At 44.6% G+C, this 25,180-nt stretch overlaps 1 protein-coding gene across 3 annotated transcripts in view; it reads left to right on the top strand.

The window, feature by feature from the left end:
- The window catches only part of CPAMD8 (C3 and PZP like alpha-2-macroglobulin domain containing 8), a 216,235-nt gene that overhangs the window by 109,953 nt on the left and 81,102 nt on the right, over positions 1-25,180 (top strand). For all 3 annotated transcript variants that reach the window (XM_033955244.1, XM_033955242.1, XM_033955245.1), the window contains exons 20-25: positions 4,486-4,717; positions 8,684-8,837; positions 10,277-10,419; positions 15,862-15,913; positions 18,628-18,926; positions 22,076-22,301. In XM_033955244.1, the coding sequence (XP_033811135.1) occupies positions 4,486-4,717; positions 8,684-8,837; positions 10,277-10,419; positions 15,862-15,913; positions 18,628-18,926; positions 22,076-22,301 (1,106 nt within the window). The remainder of the gene's footprint in view (positions 1-4,485; positions 4,718-8,683; positions 8,838-10,276; positions 10,420-15,861; positions 15,914-18,627; positions 18,927-22,075; positions 22,302-25,180) is intronic.

The raw sequence follows: 25,180 nt of genomic DNA, 5'->3' as shown, positions 1-25,180 counted from the left end.
TTTTAATAATAATTATTAGTTCTCCTCCCAACAAGAAAAAGCAGCATTCCCCTCCCTCCCCAAACAGACACCACCAACCCCCTCCTGGACTCAGAGGAAATACCCCAGGCCTACCCTGTTTCCCTGGTAGTCTAGTGGCACGCTGGAAGTCTCGACAGCTATTTTCGTCGCTGAAAGAGCATGGGCCCAGCATGCCACTAGACCACCAGGGAAACAAGGTCGACCTGGTGTCCTTCCTCTGGGTCTGGGAAGGGGGTTGATAGTGTCTGTTCAGGGAAGGAGGAGGAACGCTCTCTTTTCTTCTAGGGGGTGTGCTCACGGTAGGGGGAAGTCTTCCGGTTTAGTGGGGGGCTGGACTGGGATGATAGCTTTGGTAGAAGAAGCAGAGAAGAACCCTAGTGGGAAGGAGGGTGATAAGAATGGTACTTTGGAGAGTACTCGAATATAAACTGAGACCCCCCCTCCCCCCCGAAGCAATCTGGATAATTGGGCATCCGGATAATCAGCATTTGGTAATTGGCATCCTACTATATTTTGTATCTGGGGAAATGAAGTGTTAAGTGACTTGCCCAGAGTCACAAGGAGCTGCAGTGGGAATCAAATTCACAACCTCAGGATGCTGAGGCAGCTTCTCTAACCACTAGGCCACTCCTCCTTCTCCTGTCTATCCCCTTCTCATCTTTATCCCATGCCTCCTTGTTCCTGAGCATCCTTTCAGTTGAAAAAGACTCCTTCCTGTGCATTTATGCCACATAGGTTTTTAAACACCTCCAATTGTATCTCCCCTCTCCCGCCTTTCATCTAAACTATACATATTGGGGCCAATATTCAAAGTGATTTAAGCGGAATTTTAAAGTTATCACCCAGGCGAGGAATCATCTTTTTGGTTCTACTCCTTCTTAGGGTTACCAGATTTCTTCATTTGAAAAGAGGACATGTGGCCCCCCCAGCCCGTCCCCCCACACGGACCTTATCTCTTCAACACAGGGCCATGCCTGAGGGCCTCTGAGCATGCACGGATGCAATGTGATGACATCACATGCATGCCGGGTTTTGGAAATCTGTCCGAGCACCTGGACAGTCCTCTAAAAAGAAGACATGTCTGGAGTTTCCTGGACATCTGGTAACCCTACTCCTTCTACTATCCTTAACATATCTTAAAAAAAAAAAAAAAAGTCTTGTCCTCACCCTTTTTTTAAATGTATTGACTGTTTGTTTTTTTTCTTACATTTTTATTTTTGCTTTCCTGACTACCAGCTTCTCTTAGATTTCCAGGTAATGCTACCTGTCTTCCTCTTTCTACAGTCTCTTATCATTTATGAAGACTAACCTTTTTTTCCTTACCTTTTCAGCTACAACTTCAGAGAATCAGATCAGCCTCCTTGTCCTCTTATTTACTTTCTTGACAAAAACATTTGCTATCTCTTAAAATAGCTTCTTTCAGTTTTAATCATTGCTTTTCTACTTCCCCTGATTGTTCCCATCCTGCTGACAACTCCTTGAGATACTCCCCTGTCTTGTCAAAATAGGCTTACCAGTCGTCCGGATTTCCCTGGACATGTCTTCCACCTGCTCCTTGTGCCGGCCATGGTCCCCTTTTGACGTCGCTTCCTGTTCGTGGGACCAGAACGTGACGTCGGAAGGGAGCCGAGGCTGGCGCAAGCAGCAGGTGGAAGATGTTGCTCGCATCGGTGAATGTTTCAAATGGTATGTGGGCGGAGCGGGGGGGGGGGCAGGCACTCAAGTGGCAGGAAAGAGCAAGGAGCGCATGGCAATGCCAGGCGCCAACCTCCCTAACTACACCACCATGCACAACTAACTAGTGTTCTGTGCACCACTGCCATTCTAGAATTAACAGTTAGGACCTAATTCTATAAAAGGCGTCTAACTTAATTTTTTAAATTGTTTTAATTAGCACAGATAATTGAAAGCACAATTAAAAAAACAATTTGCTGGTAGGTGCCTACCACTTTGATTTAGACGGCTAGTCTGAGATGCCTACTGGTGACTTTCGGCAAATAGGCATGATTAGAGGCAGATTTGGGGTGGATTGAATTACTATAACAATGCCTAAGATGGCTTAATATACTGGCGCAAAAGTGTACATGCCTATTGGCACCTAAGTTAATTTAGGCACCGCTAGGTGCAATTTTACAAATGGCACCTTTGATTGACATGTGGTAGGCACTGCTTTTCTAGGCGCCTATGGAATTAGGCACCATTTATAGAATTTGGCCCTTTGGGGCTGATTCTGTATAGGGCTCGTCTCGGTGGCCGCCTAAGAAGTGGTTGAGAATCACACACCGGGGTCCTATACAGAATCATGTCTGTCTTAAAAAAACAAAAAAAACAGACACCTTACCCCCCCCTAATTCTGTAACCAGCACCCATGTCACCGATGCCAGTTACAGAATAGCGCCTCAAACGTTAAAAGTGGATACGGCTGACTGAACTGATTGTGGCAGGTGAATCCCCCGATCAGCTGAGCTGGCAGGACTCCCTGAAGTCCCCAGTCACGGCTTTGAGGGGTTCAGCTGACTCAGTTGATCGAGGAGAAAATACCCTTTCTGTGATCAGTTGAGCTGTCTGCAGCAGAGGACCCCTGAAATTGGAAGGAGGGATGCCCACTCCCTCTTGCCAATGACCCTCCTGAACCAACACCCCTCAAATCTGAGAATGGCAGGAGGGTTGCCCACTCCTTCCTGCCACTGGCCCCTTCGATCCCCCAAAGCCCCCCCCCATTGAAGACTGGCAGGAGGGATGTCTACTCCTCCTGCTGACGCCCCCATGGCACTCACCCCTAAACCTCAGGACCAGCACCCCCCAAACCTCAAGAATTCCACCCCGCACAACTGCACCCCTTAGTTATCTGGCCAATTGGAGTCTTAGGCACACCCATTGCACCCCTGGATTCACTGGGAAGAAAGTCTAAGGCCCTGATTGACCCAGATGCCTAAGGCACCTCCTATGTGAGGGGCCTTAGGCATCTGAGCCAATCCAGGCCTTAGGCTCCTCCCCGGTGCATCCCAGGATGCACCTGGAAGGGGAAGGCCTGCCATTTGAAGAGGCGGGGCTGCCAGCTGGAGGGAGTAAGCATCCCTCTGACCAGCCTTTCTTCAACAAAGGTACAGGTGTCAGGGTAGGGGTTTGGGGATTCCAGGTAGAGGGGGCTTGAGGTTCAGGGGGTTCTGAGGGAGTGGGCATCCCTCCTGCCAGTCTTCAACAGAGGGAGGGGTTGGGGGATCGAAGGGAGTGGGCATCTCTCCTGCCATTCTCGAATTTTGGGGGGTGTCTGTTCGGGAGGGTTGGCAGCAGGAGGGAGTGGGTATCCCTCCTAAGTTTCTAAGTTTATTTAAAATTTTGATTAATCGCCTAATCAAAATTCAAGGCGGTGTACAATGCTAAAATAATTTACAACCACATACAAGGGAATAGTACAAAAGCCATGGATTTGACTTCTAAGACAAACGGAACCATTGGGAAAGGTGGGATAGAAACACAATAGTTGATAGAAAATAAGACAAATAAGGGAAACTACAACAGGAAGGGATAATAAAAGTTAAAAAATCAAAATAAATCTAATATACAGTTGGCAGATTTCCTTAAGATTTCGTGCCGATTTCGGGGGTACTTGCTGGGGGGGTCCCCTGCAGCAGCCAGCTCAGCTGATCGCAACAGAGGTATTTTCCCCCCAGTCAGCTCAGCTGCGGCTTCAGGGAGTCCTTTTGGCTCTGCTGATTAGTGATTCCCTTGCCGCAGTCAGCTGAGCCAGCCACGTCTACTTTTAACATTTGAAACGTAGGCCAGCATTTTGCTGACCTACATTTCAGGCCTCTGTCGCAGCCCTAGGGAGACCCCTAGAGCCACTTAAGCTTTCCCGAGGTCACTTCCGGATGTAGGCGTCCTGTCTTGGGGTTTTAAAAAAAATTTTTAAATGTGCATCCTGATTGGCTGCCAGACAACTGTAGGACATCTACCGCTGCCTACAATTAGGAAACCCTTTTATAGAATCAGCCCCTTGAGTGTGCATTAGAGAATGACACGGGGACAGAATTTGTCACCATCCCCATTGTTAACCGCCTGAAACCATTCCTGTGCCATTTTTAACAAGAGAGGAAAGAATCGGAGTATGAAAGGACACAGCCACAGACCCTCAAGCCTTGCATTAAAGAATGCTGGTGTAGAAGGACTAAGGTTGAGATAGACACTAAAGAATGACATGGGATGGTTTCCCACGGTTATTCACAGGTGTGCATCATTCCAGTGCCTAATTTTAGACAATGTATAGAGAACTACTGCAATAGTCAGAATTATTTAAAGAAGTCGATGCTGTCTACAGTCTGCTGCACCCCTTGGGTTTGCTGTACAAGTCCATGGTTGAAGCCTGGGAGCTTCATTGGATTCCCCAGTGTGAGAGGGCAGACACTGTACTTTTCATTGTATATAACACTGGTCCGATTCAACTGCTTTGTTCTTGGTTGACAGCAACACGATGGGGGAGGTCCATCTCCAGCTGGAAGTCCCTGATTCTATCACAACCTGGATAACAGAAGCCGTTGGACTGTCTGAAGATAAAGGTTTGGGCCTAGCGAAGCAAGTGGAAGTGAAAACCTTTAAGCCTTTCTTCATCGATTTTACCTTGCCATACCGTGTAATTCGTGGGGAGCAAACAAAAATACCACTTACCATCTACAATTACTTGAGCATCTGTGCAGAGGTAAACATGAAGCCCGTATTATAATGAACTTGCATTCTTTTATTCATTTTATCATGACTATAGCCAGAGCCCCCAATATTTTATCAGCCTTGGATTCAAACACTAAATGTAGTCTATATCTATAAATCTGTCTAAAGCTGTCAAGAAGGCAGTCAGAGAGGCCAAGCTCCGAATAGAGGAGAATCTAGCGCGGAACATTAAGAAAGGGGATAAATCCTTCTTTAGGTATATTAGTGACAGGAAAAGAAACAAAGATGGGATAGAACGACTCAGGAAATCGGACGGGAATTATGCAGAATCGGATTCCACTAAGGCCGAGCTACTAAATGAATACTTCTGCTCGGTTTTCACCTGTGAGGCACCGGGATCCGGTCCACTTTTACAGACAAGGGAAAGCCAGAAAGACCCGTTTCAAGACTTCAAGTTTACGCTCAGTAGCGTCTACTGCGAACTTTCAAGACTCAAAGTGAACAAAGCCATGGGACCAGACAACCTACACCCCAGGGTGCTCAGAGAGTTGAGTGAAGTCCTGGCGGAACCATTGTCTGTGCTCTTCAATCTCTCCCTAAGCACGGGAAGAGTCCCCTTGGACTGGAAAACAGCTAACGTTATTCCACTCCACAAAAAGGGCTGCAGGACAGAGACGGCAAATTACAGACCGGTAAGTCTCACATCCATAATATGCAAGCTCATGGAAACACTGATCAAACAGAAACTTGATACAATACTGGATGAAGAAAATCTACGTGATCCCCATCAACATGGATTTACCAAGGGCAGGTCCTGCCAATCAAATCTGATTAGCTTCTTCGACTGGGTAACAAGACAACTGGATGCCGGGGAGTCCCTGGACGTAGTGTATTTGGACTTCAGCAAAGCTTTTGATAGCGTCCCACACCGCAGGTTATTGAACAAGTTGAAATCGCTGGGATTAGGGGAAACACTAGCTGCATGGGTTAAGGATTGGCTGAGCGGTAGAATTCAGAGGGTGATGGTAAATGGTACCCCATCCAAAACATCAGATGTGACCAGTGGAGTGCCACAAGGCTCGGTCTTAGGGCCAATCCTATTCAACATATTCATAAGTGATATGACCCAAGGGCTCAGAGGAAAAATATCATTGTTCGCCGATGACGCCAAACTGTGCAACATAGTAGGTAAAAGCACTATGCCTGACAGTATGACGCAGGACCTACTACTATTAGAACAATGGTCATCGACTTGGCAGCTCAACTTCAATGCTAAAAAATGCAAAGTGATGCACCTGGGTAAAAGAAATCTGTGCAGGACTTACACGTTAAATGGTGAGACCTTAGTTAGGACCACGGAAGAACGGGATTTAGGAGTAATCATTAGTGATGACATGAAAACTGCCAATCAAGTGGAAAAGGCTTCCTCCAAGGCAAGGCAAATGATGGGTTGTATCCGTAGAGGTTTTATCAGCAGGATGCCAGAGGTCATAATGCCACTGTACAGGTCCATGGTGAGACCTCATTTGGAATATTGTGTTCAATTCTGGAGACCACATTACCGGAAAGATGTGCTGAGAGTTGAGTCAGTTCAGCGGATGGCCACCAGGATGGTCTCGGGGCTCAAGGATCTTCCGTATGAAGTAAGGCTGAATAAATTGCAGCTGTGCTCACTTGAAGAACGAAGAGAGAGAGAGGAGACATGATTGAGACATTTAAATATATCACGGGTCGTATCGAGGTGGAAGAGGATATCTTTCGTCTTATGGGACCTTCGTCCACCAGAGGGCATCCGCTGAAAATCAGGGGAGGGAAATTTCATGGGGACTCCAGAAAGTATTTCTTCACTGAGAGGGTGGTCGATCATTGGAATGAACTCCCACGGCAGGTGATTGAGGCCAACAGCATGGCAGATTTCAAAAATAAATGGGATATTCATGTGGGATCTCTAATGAGGTAAGGGCAGGAGGTTGGTGAGCAAACTCATGGGGGAAGGGTCACTGGAGTGGGCAGATTTGATGGGCTTTGGCCCTTTTCTGCCGTCATGTTTCTATGTTTCTACCTGGATATTCAGTGCTGGCTGATACCCGGATATCAACACTGACTATTTGGGACTATTTGGCCCTGGAAACAGAGCTAAGAGCACAGACAGAAGAAAGTGCAACCAGAGACTGTGAAAAGATGAGTAGAAAAATAAAATCACTAAAGAACAAAGGTAGGAAAAATGATTTTATTTTCAAATTTGGTGATTGAAATATGTCACTTTTGCGAATTTACATCTGCTGTCTATATTTTGTACTGTTCAGGAAGAAATTCATTTTCTATTTCTATGGTGTTGTACTGCATGTAGAGTCTGGCATCTTAGGGTTTTGTTGGTGCACTCCTTTCACAAAGCCATGATAGCAATTCCCCTGCAGCAAATGAACCAAAACCCATTCAGTTCCTATAGATTTCAGTGTATTTGCCATGGGAGAATTGCAGGTTTTGATGGTCTGGTGGATTTGTGCAGAGAAAGAGAGAGAGGAGTCAAAGATGACGATGAGGTTGTGAGTTGATGAGACTGGAAGGATGACAGTGTTATCTATCTACTGAGATAGAGAGCCTGGAGAGAGGAAAGATAGGTTTGGGCAGAAGGATAAGTAACTCAGTCTTAGCCATGTTACGTTTTAAGTGGTGCCGGGACATCCAGGCAGCAATGTCTGACAAGCAGGCTGAGACCTGGGCTTGGATTGCTGCAGAGATTTCTGGTGTAGGGAGGTAGATTTGGGAGTCGTCAGCATAGAGGTAATATTGAAAGCCATGGAAGAAAATCAGAGCACCAAGGGAATGAATATAGATGGAGAAAAGAGGTCCCAGGACACAGCCCTGAGGAACCTCGACTGATAGCAGGATAGCAGTTGAGGAGGATCCACTACTGTATTCACACTAAAGATGCAATATAAGAGAAGAGAACCAAGAAAGAACAAGTATCAAGGAGAAACCAATAATCTACAGTGTCAAAAGTAGTGGATAGATCAAGAAAGAGATTAGTATAGAGGCCTATGAATTTGGCCAAGAACAGGTCATTGGAGAATTTAGCAAGGGCAGTTTCTGTGTAGTGCAGGGGGTGAAAGTTTGATTGGAGCGGGTCAAGAATAGCTAGGGATGACAGAAAGTCTAGGCAGTGGTGATGAGCAGCACGTTCAACTTAGATAAGAAGGAGAAGAGGGAGATGGGGGCAAAGGTTGGAAGAGCAAGTATGTCCAATGAGGGTTTGTTGGAGAGATATAACAATGGCATTTTTGAAGACATCAGGAAGAGTTGCTATGGAAAGTAATAGATGAGGATATGACAGATAAAAGGGATGACAGCTGGCTGGCTGTTATAACTTAGCCGATCAGCCAGTGAATATTGTCGCTAACTGGCTATGTTGGGTGACATAGCCTGTGACCATGCTAGTCACTAAGCACTAATATTCAGCGGCCATCTTGCGCTGAATATTATCTCATAGTCGGCTAAGTACTTTTTAACCGGCCAGGAGCTGTTCTTGGCCAGTTAAATACACTCATGCATTGTTTGGCTTTCCACCAGTTAATGGCTGTAAATAGAAAAAAAAATTTCACGAGCGACAATTCTCTTTTCAAGCTGCTATGCACGATAGTGATTTCAGGCATTTGTGCTCCTTGTCTCTCTCTTACCTTCAGTTTAGAAGGCAATTGAAGACACCCATCTCTTTTAACATATTCATAGGCAATTAGATCTCTTCATTCAGATTATTTCTGTATCCTTATTACTCTTTTGTGAACCACATTGAACTATTATGCGGTCTAGAAATTGATTTATTGTATTATATCGACAGAATGTGTTTAGTGATAGACTGTATTTGGTGGAAAGTCCTTTGATCCTTTATAATTTTATTAGTATTTCAATGCTTTATGACATTATTTCCAACCTAAACCAGTCTCCAAAACCTTGTGAAGCATAGTGCTTAAGTGTCTTTTTTTTTTTTTTTTAACAGGTTCATATAAAGGTTTCAGTTCCAATAGGCATCAAATTCATTGGCTATCCAGGAAAGCATCATCTGACAAGGAAGATGTGTATGCCCCCAGAGGGGATAAAACCTACCTTCATTGTTTTGTCTTTCAGCAAGCTCGGATCCAGTAACATCACAGGTAGCATTTACCTGTAGAAAATGCCTTTTTATAGTCAAACAATTTTTTATTGAGGACAAGTGATATCCAAAATCAGCAGCAACTGAACAACCAGAGCAGATTCAAACAAGATACAGCAGCAGCATTATAGACAATAAAAAGAACAGGTCCTCAAATTGTTGTCATATGTGCAAAAAACAAAAGTATACATCCCCAACAAACCCATCCCAATAAACCAGCTAGGAGTAGACAAGAGTCATCTATGCAAGGTTGCCAAACAGCTAATTCAGGGGCATAAACTCATATGGCCCCCGGATAAGATAATCAACTCCTACCCTACACCCCCCACAAACAGCGTTACAAACATCGTAAACAGGTTTTCAGTTCTCTGCTGACAGAACATTACAGCAGATTCAACAGCAAGCTGCACCCCCTGGATTGAGAGAGGTCAAATAGGCATCCCAAATAAGCAAGAATCTCTTCTGCCTTTTTGGGCAGCCATCTACCCTCCGTGCCTCCCAAGTGACTGATGTATGAAGCTAATTCCTCTACTTCCAGAAGGAGGGTGGTTCTGAAGAGGTCCAACATTGCAAAATGCATTTACCTGTGAGGAGACACACCTTATGACACAGTATTCTTGCCCCCTCTTAGAAATGCCTTTATTAAAGTTGGCCACCTTAACTAGGATTGACCTAAGTGATTTTTCTTAACTTGTTTGAGCTGCATTTTTGCAGTTCTCCCTGCCCTTGTGGGAGCAGCTATGTCTGCAAGAGAATTGCAAATGCACTCCTTGGACTACTAATATCATGGCTGATGATGTCTCTTGTTCACCACATAGCAAAAGATAAAAATGAAAGCAGATAAAGACATAGGGGCTCATTTTCAAAGCACTCTTACAAAGTTCCATAGCTTACTATGGAACTTTATAAGTCTACGTGCTTTGAAAATACACCTCCATATGTCCTATCTAGTCTGCCTGTCCATGTCATCTACTATCGCCTCCTCTCCCTTAGAGATTTTATCCCAAGCTTTCTTGAATTCAATACATTTTTCGTCCATCATGAAATAGAAGTTGCTTACCTGTAATGGTAGTTCTCTGTGGACAGATGATTTTATAGCCACACATCTTGTGAGGTTACGGGGATGGTCAGCTCTGTCCCCAAATGTGTGGCTGAAATGATCAACTGTCAATGGAGAACTAATGTCGCAAACAATGTGATGCTGATACACGCTTGTTCACCACATAAACCAATCGCATCCCCTCCCAAGTGAGACGATCATAAAAGTGTGCCCATTGGCAGGGATTTCAGAAGAATTTTGCAAATAATTTACCTTGGCGTAAGCTTTTATTTGGTAGAGGTCAGGAAAATTGTTAACTACTGGTTGAATGTGCTTTTGTAAAACAACATCTTTCTGTTAGAGCTTGCTGAATTTTAAACCAGCTTTCATTTATTTCTCAGCCAGGGCAAATGCCTACAGTGGAACAAACTGCTGTCAGGAGAAGATGGAGAACCTGAAGAATAACAAGCTTGAAGATGATAGCTACATCGACAGAAAGATGCCATCTGGAACTGACTATGTGAAAAGAAGTGTGATTGTTGAGGTAAGAGGATAGTATTCTGTATGAACACTGGAAAAGATTACATATAATTAAAGGACAATTACAGAGAGATTTTGCATGTCTTTTTATTATTTTTTTAATGTTGCTCTGGATAGAGTCTGTTGGGGCCAATATTCAGCACTATTAGCTATAGAGAATGACACGGGGACAGAATTTGTCCCCGTCCCTGTGGATAACCGCGGGAAACCATCTTGTGTCATTCTTTAGTGTCTATCTCAACCTCAGTCCTTCTACACCAACATTCTTCAATGCAAGGCTTCAGGGTCAGTGGCTGGGCCCATACATACTTTGATTCGTCCCCCTCTCCTTACAGAATGACAGGGGGATGGCTTCCACGGTTAGCTACGGGCATGGAAATAAATTCTGTCCCTGAGTCATTCTCTACGTGAATATCTGGTAATATTCAGCAGGGGATAGCCAACTACCTCACACTGAATATCCCGGACTCCAGCACTAGTCGCCATACATGAAGAAGAACACAGTACTACTCGAAAGGGTCCAGAGAAGAGCGACTAAAATGGTTAAGGGGCTGGAGGAGTTTCTGTACAGTGAGAGATTAGAGAAATTGGGCCCCTTCTCCCTTAAAAAGAGGAGACTGAGAGGGGACATGATCGAAACATTCAAGATAATGAAGGGAATAGACTTAGTAGATAGAGACAGGTTGTTCACCCTCTCCAAGGTAGTGTGAATGAGAGGGCACTCTCTAAAGTTAAAAGGGGATAGATTCCGTATAAACGTAAGGAAGTTCTTCTTCAACCAGAGAGTGGTAGAAAACCGGAACGCTCTTCCGGAGGCTGTTATAGGGGAAAACACCGTCCAGGGATTCAAGACAAAGTTAGACAAGTTCCTGCTGAACCAGAACTTAGGCAGGTAAGGCTAGTCTCAGTTAGGGCTCTGGTATTGACATAAGGACCACCGCGCGAGTGGACTGCTGGGCACGATGGACCACTGGTCTGACCCAGCAGCGGCAATTCTTATGTTCTTAACTGGCTATGTCACAAGACATAACTGGTCACTGCCAATATTCATTAGGTAGCTGACTAAGAGGAAGGTTCTCAAATGTTCATGGTAAAATCTAACGGGCCGCTGTTGCAATGATTTCAAAAAGGCAAGTAATTCTTTAAAAAACTGCGCATGCAAATGAGGTTTGCAGAGAGTAGTGGAGAGTCACTAAATTTGCACGTGCCAATCACTGGTGATAGTGATCGGCACATGCACAGAATAAATCAACAAATTAAATTTTAAAAAAGACCCCAAATCGAAGATTGGCAGAAGGGATGCCCACTCCCTCCCACTGCTGCCGTCAAGTGACCACCCCAACACCCCCCCTAAGGAGTGGACAACCACACTGACACCCCACCACCTTCGTGCATCTGACGACCCCCCATGCCTACGAAGACTTACCACAGGCACCCTGCTGCCGTCATACCCCTGACACCCCCTCATATGCCTACGATGACACCCCGCCCCCTAACTTATTCACGATGGCCGTCAAAAGGGATGCTTAATCCCTCCAGCCAACAGGCCCACCTCTTCAAAATGGTGGGATTTCCCCTCCCTGGTGCATCTGATTGGCTCAGGTTGCTTAAGGCCCCTCCCCAGATGCACTGAAGTAATGGATAATCACCTGGAGTGCTTGTTTAAATATTAATGACCTTGCATGGCAGAGTCAGAGTCTGCCAGGAAGCTCTGAAAAGACTGTGGCAAGCATTTTTGAGAATTGTCCAGTAGAATAATTCAACACTAAACCAACTGTACCCAGTTTAGGGACCATCGTTTAAGGGCACAGTGGGTTTTGAGAATCTTCCCCTAAGTTTGGTGGCCAAATAAAGCCACCCAAAAGGATGGTATATCTTTGACCGCTAAGACTTAGCTAACTAGCTGCTGAATATAGGCATGTCTCAGCCAGCTAAATATTAACCGGAAATTCAATGCCTGTGACTGGATACAGCACCAGCATTGAATTTCAAGTATTGCCACTGACTGCTTGAGATTGCTGGCAATCTCCCATGGCTTGAATATCATGGAGTGATATTCCATAGAAAGCTGTAATTTTGAGGCTAGGGGTATATATGTTGAAAGAAATTTAGAAAGCATGTTTAAATTATAATTGAGATGTCTAGGTCGAGAAAAAGTTCCACCTTTTCTGGGATCTGATCAGTGTTGGCATTAGGCGCCTTAACCCAGTATCCAGTTCATCCTGCAGCACCAGTTCTGCTTACCAAAGGTGACCCACTGGCCACTCGCATTCCATGCCTGGCTCCAAGCTAGTGAGCCGGGCTTCTTACCCATTTACAGTTTGAGAATAGGTTAAGATAGTTTCAGCACCAAGACCTCTAGTCATTCATTTTACTGGATAAAACTACTTGCGGACTGATAAGCGCCAGCTATCCTGAGGGAAACTTCAGAGGGAACCAGCTACTAAGTGGTTCGATTAGTCTTTTGCCCTATACCCAGGCCGGATGACCGATTTTCTATTCAGAACTGCTACAGATCTCCACCAGAGTTTCCTCTGGCTTTGCCCTGCTGAGGCATGGAAAAGGATGTGCCAACATAGAGCTTTTTATAAAATATGTGGAGAAATGTTTTGGCATGGATAGCCAGAGTGCTCTTCCCCATTAGGTGGTGGTAGTAATGAAAATGGTGATGGAACTTAAAGGTGTGAGAGATACACAGAAGATTTCTATGAAATAAAGCGATGGGCTATTTGACCTTTATCTGCCATCATGTTTCTATATGGTTATTGCGGATGGGCAGACTAAATGAGCCATTTGGTCTTTATCAGTCATCATGTTTCTATGAGAGCAGTTACAATCTTAACTACAAAGGGAGAGGGTAGCCGGCACAGAGCAAGAGGTTCAACTCTGGATTGATCATGCCGATCTTTTGTTTGCTCTCATTTGCTGTGTTACTGTGGAAATGGACATTTGCTGGTTATGTGTGGCATGAACATCAATTGTAGAAAAGTAACATCTAAAATACCAGTGGGTTAAAATGGGCACTTAAGTGTTTGTTGTGGAATAGCAACATAAATGGTTATCTTAGCCATTTTGGAAGCATAAATATTTTTTTCTGAAGCTGTCAGAGCCCCACATCCCTTGCTAGTTTGGCTTTCAGGGCCTGCTGGGCCGATGCTCAAAGGTTCGCAGTAGAATCAAATGCTACTGTGAATCTTGCACTGCAAAGTTACTGCGACATGCTCAGATTAATGAGCTTGCAAATTTATACTATGTTGAAATCACTGTGTTAATTTGCTGCACACTATTCTGTGCTAATATTCCTGTCAGTGCCTAAACTAAATTAGTGACCATCTCTCATCTAATATGCTTTGTTCTCCCTTCTCATAAATCCAATTGTATTCTCTTACAGTACATACTGTATATGCTCTGTATTAGCCCTTCCCTCACCTAAATTGTCAATGTAAACTAGTTTTGACCTTTCGACTGCCTTGCTATGTTCTTCTTTTTTCAATCGCACTGTATGTAATTCATCTATTTGTTGTGAACCGCCTAGAACTCCCTGGGTATGGCGGTATACAAAAAAATAAATTATTATTATTATTATTATTAAACGTTGATTGGCTCAGGCACTGTCGGGAACAGTGACATAAAAAGAAGGAATGCAATCAGCCAGTGGCATAGTAAAGAGGGGGTCGCCCCGAGTGCCTTCTTGGTGAAGCTCAGGCACCCATCCTCCTCTTTGCCCCCTCCCCCCCTTCCCTTCCACCATACCTGGTGTGAGCAGCAACCCCCCAGCCTGCTGTTGTGCCAGCGTCAGCTGTTCCTCTGATATCACTTCCTGGACCATGCCTAGGAAGTGACATCAGAGGACGAGCCGATGCTGGTGCATTAGCAGCTTGGGAGTTGCTGTTCCTGCCAGGAACGTTTCAGAGGTACGGGGAAGGGAAGCGGCATATGAGTGACAGGAGGAAGCAGGGAAGGACCATGTGGAGGTAGTGGGGGGCAGGGAAGGGGCGCCACTGCCCCGGACTCCTTGCACCCTCGCTACGCCACTGTAACCAGCTATGGTAGCCTGAATTCTCTCCTTACCTTCCTCTAGTAGACACCGGCTGGAACCTGGACTGACTCCACTCACAATATTCCCTGGGGATCCAGTGGATCCTGACCCTACCAAACCAAGTCAAAGCCCTAGCAATCCAGTGAGGGACTGGGCTGGACTGGGCCAGGCCAGAACTCCTCACAAAGCAAAATGTTCCCTGGTGGCCTAGGGTGGCCCTGCTCCCCCCCCTCCCCAGCCCGACATATCTTTACTGGAAGGGAGGAGGGAATAGACATCCTTCCCGCCTCCCTCCTGCATGGCTTCATCATCCAAAATGGCATTACCCAGCCTCACCCAGTGCTTTTTGGGATGTACTGGATGGGGTCTAACTACCAAATAAGTTAGGAGGTCTGGTATGGCTGTAGCAGGGCTTGTGAGTGGAGGAGCACTTCCACTGGTGAGGCAGAGGCCCCGAACACAACTTGGAGAGGTGTCAGGCCCCCATGGTCCCTCACATGACTTTACCACTGGAGCACACAAATAGATGAAATGCCCAACTATACTGACTGACAAAATTCAAACATTGTCTATATCAGGGATGGGGAACTCGAGGGCCGGAATCCAGTCGGGTTTTCAGGATTTCCCCAATGAATATGCATGAGATCTATTTGCATGCACTGCTTTCAATGCATATTCATTGGGGAAATTCTGAAAACCCAACTGGATTCTGGCCCTCGAGGACCGGAGTTGCCCACCCCTGGTCTATATAGATAAGTGATTCTCGTAGGACTACAAAAAAGAAATTCTAAATTTAAAACTTTACGGAGAGCAACTATATATCCACCAGTATTGGGGACCACCTTACACATATTCAGTGCTGTCACCTAATTGTACAGAATATTTTAGGGTTGTTTTTTTTAATGCTACAGTTAACATTTAGCATTTAAAAAAATAGGCCCACCATCACAAATGAAATTTGGCCTGACAATTTAAGGAGGTCTTCAAAGCACTTATTGGAGCCTTTCATTTTCCTCACCTTCTAAAGGAAAGGGAGACCTCTCTAGAGCATTTCTACTTCCCAAAGGAGCCTCTCTGCTGCCATCAATAAATGTGCTTTAAGGTGAGAAAGGAGTCAGATTGGGCTAAGAATATGCCCCGATATGACATGTTAAATTGTTGAAATAACTTTGAGATCCCTGCGCTGCAGTGGAAAGTCCTTAGTAGCTCATGATTGATTCCCCCCCCCCCCCACCATAATCTTCTAGTGCTCTGCAAGAAAGGCTTTGATAGGTTTTGTTTTCCCTAACTATTTTGCAAGTGAAATATTTTGTGAACATTTCCTATTTAATTTATTCTACTTTCTGTACTGTATAGCTTGGTACATTGTTTCAACCACTGTTTATGTTCTTCTTTTTTTTTTTTTAGCCAGAGGGTTTAGCCCGAGAATACACCTACAGTGTGTTCTTCTGTCCTAATGGTAAGTTCAGTTATTTTAATCTGATAAAATTTAACATGCAACACTCTCATGTCTGTGTCTGGTTGTCCCCTCACTCCTGGGTTTCTAACCAAATCAGAGAAATCTTTAACTCGCCACACATGACAATGGGAATCAAAATCAGGTCTAATTCAACCCATCCCTGATAACCCAGATGCAGTGATATAGCCAGACACCTAATTTTGGGTGGGTGGGTGGGCCTGTGCCTAAAAGTAAGTGGGCTCGAGTTCCCTGCCCCCTGACAGTATCTCTCCTTCTCCCCTCTCCCATGCAATCGGGCCTCTCTTAACTCTCTTCCCCATCCCCTTATCTTTTAAAGCCTTCAGTTCTTTGCTGGCAGCAAGCAGGGACTCAAACCCACTGCTTGCTGAGCCTTGAGCCTTTTCTTTGAAATGGTCCCACCTATGCTGAAACAGGAAGTTGTGCTAGAGCCATCCCTGTCCTGCCAGTCAGGTTTTCAGGATAGCTGTAATGAATATGCATTGGGCAGATTTGCATGCCTTACACCTCCATTATATGCATATTTATTGGGGCTATTCCAAAACCCTGACTGGCTGGTGGTCCTCCAGGACAAGGTTGCGAATCACTGATTAGAGGAAGGCTCTGGGCCAACATGAGCAGCAGGTTTGAGTCCCTGCTTAGTGCTGGTGAAGAATCGAAGACTTTTTAAAAAGTACAGAGGTGAAGGAGGGTGGAGCTGAGAGATGCCAGAATGTCTGGAGAATGGGAGGGAGAGATGCTGGAGTCTTTAGCTGGCGGGACTTAGGGATCCCTGTCAGTCACAACAGAGATGTACTATACCACTGCTGGATGATCAACTGCCTGGATATATCTGGAAATCTTGTCCTTTATTGCCCTTTTATCACTCTTTTACTTGCTTAGTCAGGTGACAGGCCATGCCTTTCTCCTCGGAGGCTTCTGTAAATACACTCTCAATGCTGCCAGTAGATGTCACTGTTAAGGACTGTCCAGGACATCCTCTCTGGGTCTGTGAGCCCTGTCCCCTTGATACTTTCAACCTCTGTAGTTTTGTGAGACAGGAGTCTAGTCTAAGAATCAAGGCCCAGCGCGAAGAAGAAGGCAGATCTTCGGGCACCAGCATGTCCTGTGCGTTGGTGCCAGTGCCAGTGCCAAATGGGGGTAAGGAATGTGATTGGGTGGGTGGGTGCCTGGGGCATGCCAGATCGCGGCGGGAGGGGGTGTGATGCGAGGGGGGATGGTGGATCATGCCGGGGGGCAAAATGAGCGGGGGGGATGGGGGATCACGCGGGGGGGCCTTCATGAACGCGGGGGAGCAATGCCAGTTCTTGGGGGGGGTAGAGCAGCGCCGCTGGCCTCGGGGGATGGGGATGGGTAGGAACGAATCAAGCGAGTTTCCCTTAGTTCCTTTTGGGGAAACTCGCTTTGATATACGAGTATTTTGGTTTACGAGCATGCTTCTGGAACGAATTATGCTTGTAAACCAAGGTTCCACTGTATTTGAAATGAATACGTTGGTCAGCAAAGGATTGTATTCCATGAACCCTGTGGCTTCCTTTTCATCTTCTCCTGGATTTGAAACGCCCATGACAAAGCATTTTGAGTTCAGTGGTTCTGTGATTTGAATAAGGAATAAGTAGCATACATTACTATTCACTAGAAAAGATAAGCCAGCCCTAGCCAGCTGCAGGATTGATCCCCAAGGTGTCACCATAGAGTTCCCCATAGATGACTCTCAGGGGCTTTTACAATGGACTTAAGCTGAGAAAATATTAGTGTGTTCTGAATAGTTCTTTCAGTGTTGCTTGTTCTTATGCCAATCAGGAATCTCCATAACTCCTCCACCAGCTAGGAATCAATCCAGTTTATTTCTATGATTGGTGCATTAATGGCCAACATTTGCAAAACTGCAAATTTCTGGGTCTTTATCTATCACCCTTGTGGAGATGGACAGCTGCCTTAACAGCTCTGACACAGGATTTGTGGTTTTCTGTCGCCGTTTTCCTGAATATATACTAAGCAGTCTATTGGCTAAACCCTATGCCCTCTCTTCTTTCCCTGACTAATATTTCTAATTACCCAGAACAGCAGTACCCTGCCACTATTTATTTATTTGTCCAATTTTCTATACTGTTCTCCTAGGAGAGTCAGAACAGTTTACAAATTTTTCAGGTACTCAAGCACTTTTCCCTGTCTCCAGCAGGCTCACAATCTATCTAATGTACCTGGGGCAATGGGGTAATTCAGTGACTTGCCCAGGGTCACAAGCAGCAGCGTGGATTTGAACCCGCAACCTCAGGATACTGAGGCTGTAGCTCTAACTACTCCACCACACTCTCCTCCTAGAATCATTTTACAGTGAGATACTGAGAATTAGATGTAAAAGAAACTCAAAAAGGTGAGGGTAGGCCCTTGAGAGACCAACATAGCTGAAATTTGTAAAAAAAAAAAAAAAATCTTTCATACCAAGTTCTCGCCACTTAGCTCACAGAAACGTGTTGTTTGTGATCTCTACAACTTTTAGGCTGTTCACAAAAAATTTGCTTTTACAAGAACGTGTCCTATTTACTTGCTTTTTTTCTGGAGGAGAAAATGTGGATTTTGCTTCTGAAGTGTTTATAATTCACCCCACCCCCCACACGAGTATATGAGTGGTTGAGCTAAAACAGCACATAGATTGATAAGACTTTTCTGTTTCTCTCCCCCTCCCTGGCCAGAGAAAATTCATATTTCTACACCTAACAAGTATGAGTTCCAGTATGTACAGAAGACTGCTAGGCTGACGTACTTTGATGTAGCAGTGAAGGCCCACAATGATGCCCATTTTGCTTTATCCTCTGGCCCCCATGACATGGCTGAAATGATTGAGATTGTGATTGGTGGGCAGCAGAATATGAAGACATGGATCTCTGCCAGTAAGATGGGAGAGCCAGTGGCCAGCGCAAACACAGCGGGTATTCTATCCTGGGACGAGTTTCGAAGCTTCTGGATCAGCTGGAAAAATGGCATCATTCAGGTGAAATGTCCTTGCTGTGAAATCATTTGTGAAAATTAACAAACATCCTTGCTGTGATGATAAAAGTTAATGGCAGGCTAGGCGTTATGTGTGGGCACCATCTTCATCTTTATTCCAATACTAGTCTTTAAGCCCGTTACATTAACGGGTGCTAGAATACTGTTCACCCTCTATGTTGCCCCTTCCATTCTCTGCCCTCTCTTCTCTTTCCATCTCTCTCTCTCTGTCCCATATGGCCTCTCTCCATCTCCTCCTTCCTTTTGCCTTGGTCTGGCATACCTTCCTCCTTCCCTCCAAGCCATTCTCTCCCCCTCTGCTCCCTTTCCTCATTTAACTACTTCATTGTTCAGCAGCAGCATTCACAATTCATTGCTGTTGCTGGCTTCAGGTCTTTCTCTCTGGCCGATCCTGTCTTCATGAAAACAGGAAGTAGGCAGGACCGGCCAGAGAGGAAGGCCTGAAGCCAGCAACAGCAGCGAATTGTAAACGCTGCTGCTGCCTGAAGCACCCGAGGCAGACGCTTCTCTCCCCTCCCAGCCCAACCCCCGCTGACTCTGCGACCCTCCCAGCAAGATGACTTTAATATCAAACCTCCCTCCAGTGTTGGCAGCCACAGCACGCTAAACAGGCTGCTTCTGCTTTCTGCTGCCGTTGAGTCTCTCTGTCGCGTCATTGATGACATCATCAGTGACGCGGCAAAGGGACTCAACTACAGGAGAAAGCCCGAAGCAGCCTGTTTAACGTGCAGCGAGTGCCAGCGCTGGAGAGATGTTTGTACCGGTGCAGAAGCGATATGTCTCTCCCCCTCCAGTACCTGTGCAGCACTTTGCTGCGGCGCATCCTCCCATGGGGGGGGGGGGGTTTGCATAGTGGGAGCCGGGTGAGAGCGGCGATCTCCAGTTGGGTTTTTTTGTTGTTTTTTTAAAGTTGAAAGCCAGCGCTGCAGCTCCTCTCTCGATCCTGGTGCAGTTCGAGAGAGGAGCCGGTACCATTCACGGTGAGGAAGGCCGCCGCAGCTGTGTAATTTTTTTTTTATTATTTGAAAGTCGCCGCGAGCAAGTGGTGACGTAAAATCCACGCATGCGCAATCGTGTTTTCGCGACGGATCAGGGAACACGATTTTTTTAGTGCGCATGCGCGGCCTAGTATTTTATTATATTAGATGAACTTCTAAAAGTCAGAGCATAGAAAACAATTAAAGGCAAAAGAAGAGAAAAAATTCAGTGTAATCTAGGGACAGCATCTCAGAAACTCTAGTCTGAGCTCTGGTTCTAGTCCACACTCTTTATCACCTTGTTATTTCTCCTTATCTCAGTATAGCAAAAAATAACTGAACGAGATGTACTCTGGAGACCTACTGTAGTAAGTAGGTCAGTGATTGCAGCAGCAGACAAAAAAGCAAATAGAATGTTATGAATTATTTGGAAAGAAATGGGTAGTAAAACAGAGGATGCTATAATGCCTCTATAGATCCATTGTATGACCACATCTTGAATATTGTATGCGGTTCTGGTCATTCCATCTTAAGAAAAGACATAGCAGAATTTGAAAAAGCACAAAGAAGAGCCACAGAAATAGTGAAGGGCATGGAACAGCTCCTGATGAAGTAAGGGTGAAGAGATTGGGGCAAGGGTGTACAAACCTTTTGCGTATCAGGAGCCATGACTGGGCTTGGGGTTCAATGAAGTCTGTGAGCGAGGCCAACATTCACATCTTTTACATTTACAAAAGTATACAGAAATAGTAATATTCATCATATTACTAGTGCTACATGTATTTGTTTACAGGGATAGGATTATGAGTTGATCATTGTGAAGAGAAGTATGTGTAGAGCTAGTGATTTTTTTGAGAGCTTACTTTTCCTTATTGGGGGTTGTTGCCCCTCCCCCTCCAGGCAGGATCACATTAGTACCCCCCTGCATGGGGCTGCCCCACAGAGTCCATCTTTTAATGATATGCCGATTTAGGAGTACCACGTTTATGTTTATTTTAAAAGCTTGATAGATCACCCAGCTTTCTCAGATCAGGGTGGTTTACAAAATAAAATTTAATTAATTAAAAGACAAGAACTCCATTACTGACTGAAAAGACCTACTACATACCATACCGAGATTACATCCATTCCAACACCCTACAGTCATAATTAAATCCACAAGAAACCAATAACAAACTCTTTCCAGAAGTCCTAAGCAGTTACCCCTACCCAAACATACACACCCTATGCTGGCAGAGCGACAGTCAGAAATTCTGTTTTTATTGTGGCCATGACAGCAGCAGGCCAGAGGTTGCCAGCCCCTGGATTAACACTCTTCTGCTTGGAGAATAACAGAGGGTGGGTGATAAGATGGAGGTTTACAAAATCCTATGCAGAGTAGACTAAGGCCCAGATTCTAAAAACTTTAATGCCGTTACTAAACTGTTTTCCCGACGGTTTAGCCTACATGCATTTTAGCAGCAAATTATCAAAATGGCTTATCTCTGTTTTTAGCAAGGTTCTAGCAGTCTCCAACACTGACATGCAAACGGGCTCTTCTTCGTGGAAAATTGTGTCAATCAAAGAGTTAGGAAAGCTTTAGTTAAATTCAAACTTTTACAGAGAATCAAACTGTTTCTACATCATTCTCAGTTAAGAACTATTGTAAGCAGCAATCATGAGTTAAATAGATTACTGTAATACTGTTTTGTTAGGAATGCCAGATTCATAACTCTGGTGAATACAAACTGTTCAAACTACAGCAGCTAAAATGATCTTGGGATGGGAGAGGATGGGAAGGGAGAGAGAGAGTGAGAGAGAGAAAGAAAGAAAGATCTATTGATCTTGTCCTTGATAAGATTACATTGGCTGCTGGTAAAGGTGAGAACCGAATGGCCTCCCAGTGGAGGTGGTGGAGATGAAGGCTATCTGAATTCAAGAAAGCTTGGAATGAGTACATTGGATCTCTAAGTGAGAAGAAGGGATAGTAGGCAGACTAGCTTGGCCATATGGTCTTTATCTGCCTTCATTTTTCTATGTTCATATGTATGAATAGCCCCAGAATATCTTCAATATATGATCTCTATGAGAAGGAACTGCAAATAATGGTGATCAGGAAGAACACTTTTGATCCCAAAAAACAGATCCAAGATTGACCATTTCTTGGTTCTTCTAGGTTGGTCATGGAACTCGGCCTTTAAATGAGTCTGTGATAGTTGAGTGGGCAGAAGTGAGGCAGCCTGACGTGAGGTACATTGGATTCTCTACTGGATGGGGCTCAATAGGAGAATATAAAATTTGGAGAAAAGAAGAGACGGATGAGAACCACAATGAAGCATTCACCCTTGGCATCCCTCACAGTGTGATTCCTGGATCAGAGAGAGCCACTGCATCCATAATAGGTAGGATCACAAAAACAAAGTCATCCAGTAGCTCACCCTTTTTCTTTTTTTTTTTCCTATCTCCCTCATTTGACTGTAGCATATTTTATTATACATGTCAGTAAAATCTGTGTAGAGAGGAGTAATGTGCTACAGATGCTTAGTATTTAATCATACACCGCCTGCCCCATTTAATTGTCCCCTGCCACAACTCCAGGAAGAGAAGGGCCAGACGCATGCAGCAATTGCACACCACTGGCCCACAAGCCTTCCCCCCGATGTCAATTCTGATGTCGGAGAGAAGGTCTGGGCCAGCCAATCGCTGTGGGAATGAGGGGCAGCGATGGACCAGTGTGGAGGAGGAATCGGCGGCGGGTCGGCTTGGGGGCAAGCAGGCTTCAGTGTGGCTTCGGGGGAGGGAGGAAGGAGGTGGAACAAAGGCTGGAAGGCAGTGAGGGGGAGGGGGCACAAATTCAGGACATGGGATGGAGGAAGGTGGCACTAACTTGGGTCATAGAAGGGAGGAAGGGGGCACTAACTTGAGATATAGGAAGGAGGGAGGGAAGGAATAGAAAGGGACAATTGTTGGGCCTCTGTGTGAGTGAGAGGGAAAGAGATGGTGCACATGGGCATAGAGAGGAGTGAGTTATAGATGCATGGGGCATAGAAGGATCAGAGGGAGAAATGCTGGATATGGTGATGAAGACGGAACAGAGGGATAGATTGAAGGGGATGCAAGGGGGAGGAGTGTTGGGCATAGTGATGGAGGGAGAGATGTGGCATGGTGTTAGAGAGGGAAGAAAAAGGAGAAATGGGCAGTGGTGAAAACTGATCTGGGGGATGAGAGAGGAAAAAAGTTGGACTCTTGGAGGGATAGAGAGAGATGTTAGTTGTGGAATGGAACGAGGTCTGGAGGAGAGGAAGCATGCAGGAGGCAGACATAAATAAATAAATAAATATTGGAAGCACAAAAGGAAGTGCAACCAGAGACTTATGAAATCACCAGACAACAAAGGTAGGAAAAATGATTTTATTTTCAATTTAGTGATCAAAATGTGTCAGTTTTGAGAATTTATATCTACTGTCTATATTTTGCACTATATGTGTCTATTTTTCTATAGTTGTTACTGAGGTGACATTGCATATTTTAAAGTCATCTGCTTTGACATCTTTGAACCTCCCCCCCCTGAATATAAATGATTATTAACATTTTCTCTGCATACAGTGTGCTTTGTGTTTTAAATTTTGTGGTTACCATTATGAATTAATAAGATTATATTGTGTGTGTGAATATGAAAAATGGATGGAAGAAATTGCACTACAGTTAGTATTATTATTATGGGGGTGGAGTCAGGGGCAGGTTTGGGGCAGAGTTTGGACAGGGGTACTCAGTTGGTATTTGCTAGGCTTAGGGGGTACTTGGCTTGAAAAGATTCAGAAACACTGGTTTAGCACACTGGTTAAACATACAGCCTTTTACCCTAATGTTGTTGGTTCGAATCCCAGTCACTCTCTCTGAGGGAAGACAAATAAATAAAAGCATTAAACAGATCCAATTCCCAGTATCGCAATTATAATGAAAAACACCATTAAATCACCATTCTAATAACATCATAATAATAAAATATTATAACATTAAGGACATTGTTTGGATGTCTAACTCTCTCCTAAAACCCAATTTCTCTAAAGGACGTTTCAAAATTTGGACACCTGAACAGTGCTGAGCCTCGCTGAGCGTGCTTCTATAAAGGATGTCTATCTTGGATGTCCAAACCGCGCATAACTTTAGACACACTTTGCAGAATCAGGGCCATTGTGTCCAGGTGTAGGATAAGAGAAAAACACTTTTGTGAATAACGTAGTCCCTTTTGTCCAAATTCAGAAGTACCATCTAAAAGTCATATATAATAATTTTGTAAAAAAAAAAAAAAAAGCAGACTATTATAGCTGTTGTGTTATGTGCTTGAATATGTAGAAGTAAAGGTAAAAACAATGAAGGTTTGCCTCTAATTCACTTTTTTCAACATTAGTAAATTGATTTAGCTGAAGCTTGTTTCTTTGTATCCATATCCTCCTGAGTCAGGTTGGCTACTGTGCATGCTTTGATGCCTCCAGTGACTACAGCAGGAGTGCCCACACTTTTTGGGCTTGCGAGCTACTTTTAAAATGACCAAGTCAAAATGATCTACCAACAATAAAATTTTTAAAAAACACAAAGCACACTGTACGCACAGAAAATGTTAATTATCATTTATATTCCTGGGTTTTTTCAAAGAGGTCAAGGCAGATGACTATGCACTTACACCTCAGTAACAACCATACAAAAATAGACAAATATACCCCCTCCCTTTTTACTAAACTGTGATAGCAGTTTTTAGCGCTGGGAGCTGCGCTAAATGCCCCACACTACTCTCAATGCTCATAGGCTCCCTGCACTAAAAACCGCTATTGCAGTTTAGTAAAAGGGGGCCATAGTGCAAAATATAGATAGCAGATATAAATTCTCAAAACGGACACATTTTGATCACTAAATTGAAAATAAAATCATTTTTCCTACCTTTGTTGTTTGGTGATTTCATGAGTCTCTGGTTGCACTTTTCTTCTTCTGACTGTGCATCCAATATTTCTTCCCTTCTTTCAGCCTGTATGTTTCCTCTCCTCAAGACCTCATTCCCTCCTCCAACTTTTTCTTCCTGTCTTCCTGCCCTTTCTTTCTCCCTGCTTCCCTTTCTTTTTTTCTCTCTTCACGCCTCCTTTCCTTCCTACTCAACTCCATGGTCTGGCATCTCTCTCTTTTCCTTCTCTTCTATCTCTTCCTCCCCTGCCATGCTCTAGCATCTCCTCTCCTTCCTTTCTCTCTGGTCTGGCATCTATCTCCTTAATTTCCCTTCCCTCCCCCC

This window comes from Geotrypetes seraphini, chromosome 8, assembly GCF_902459505.1.
Source record: "Geotrypetes seraphini chromosome 8, aGeoSer1.1, whole genome shotgun sequence".
NCBI lineage: Eukaryota > Metazoa > Chordata > Amphibia > Gymnophiona > Dermophiidae > Geotrypetes > Geotrypetes seraphini.
The sequence above is the reverse complement of the archived record's forward strand: the minus strand, read 5'-3'. Positions and strand labels throughout refer to the sequence as shown.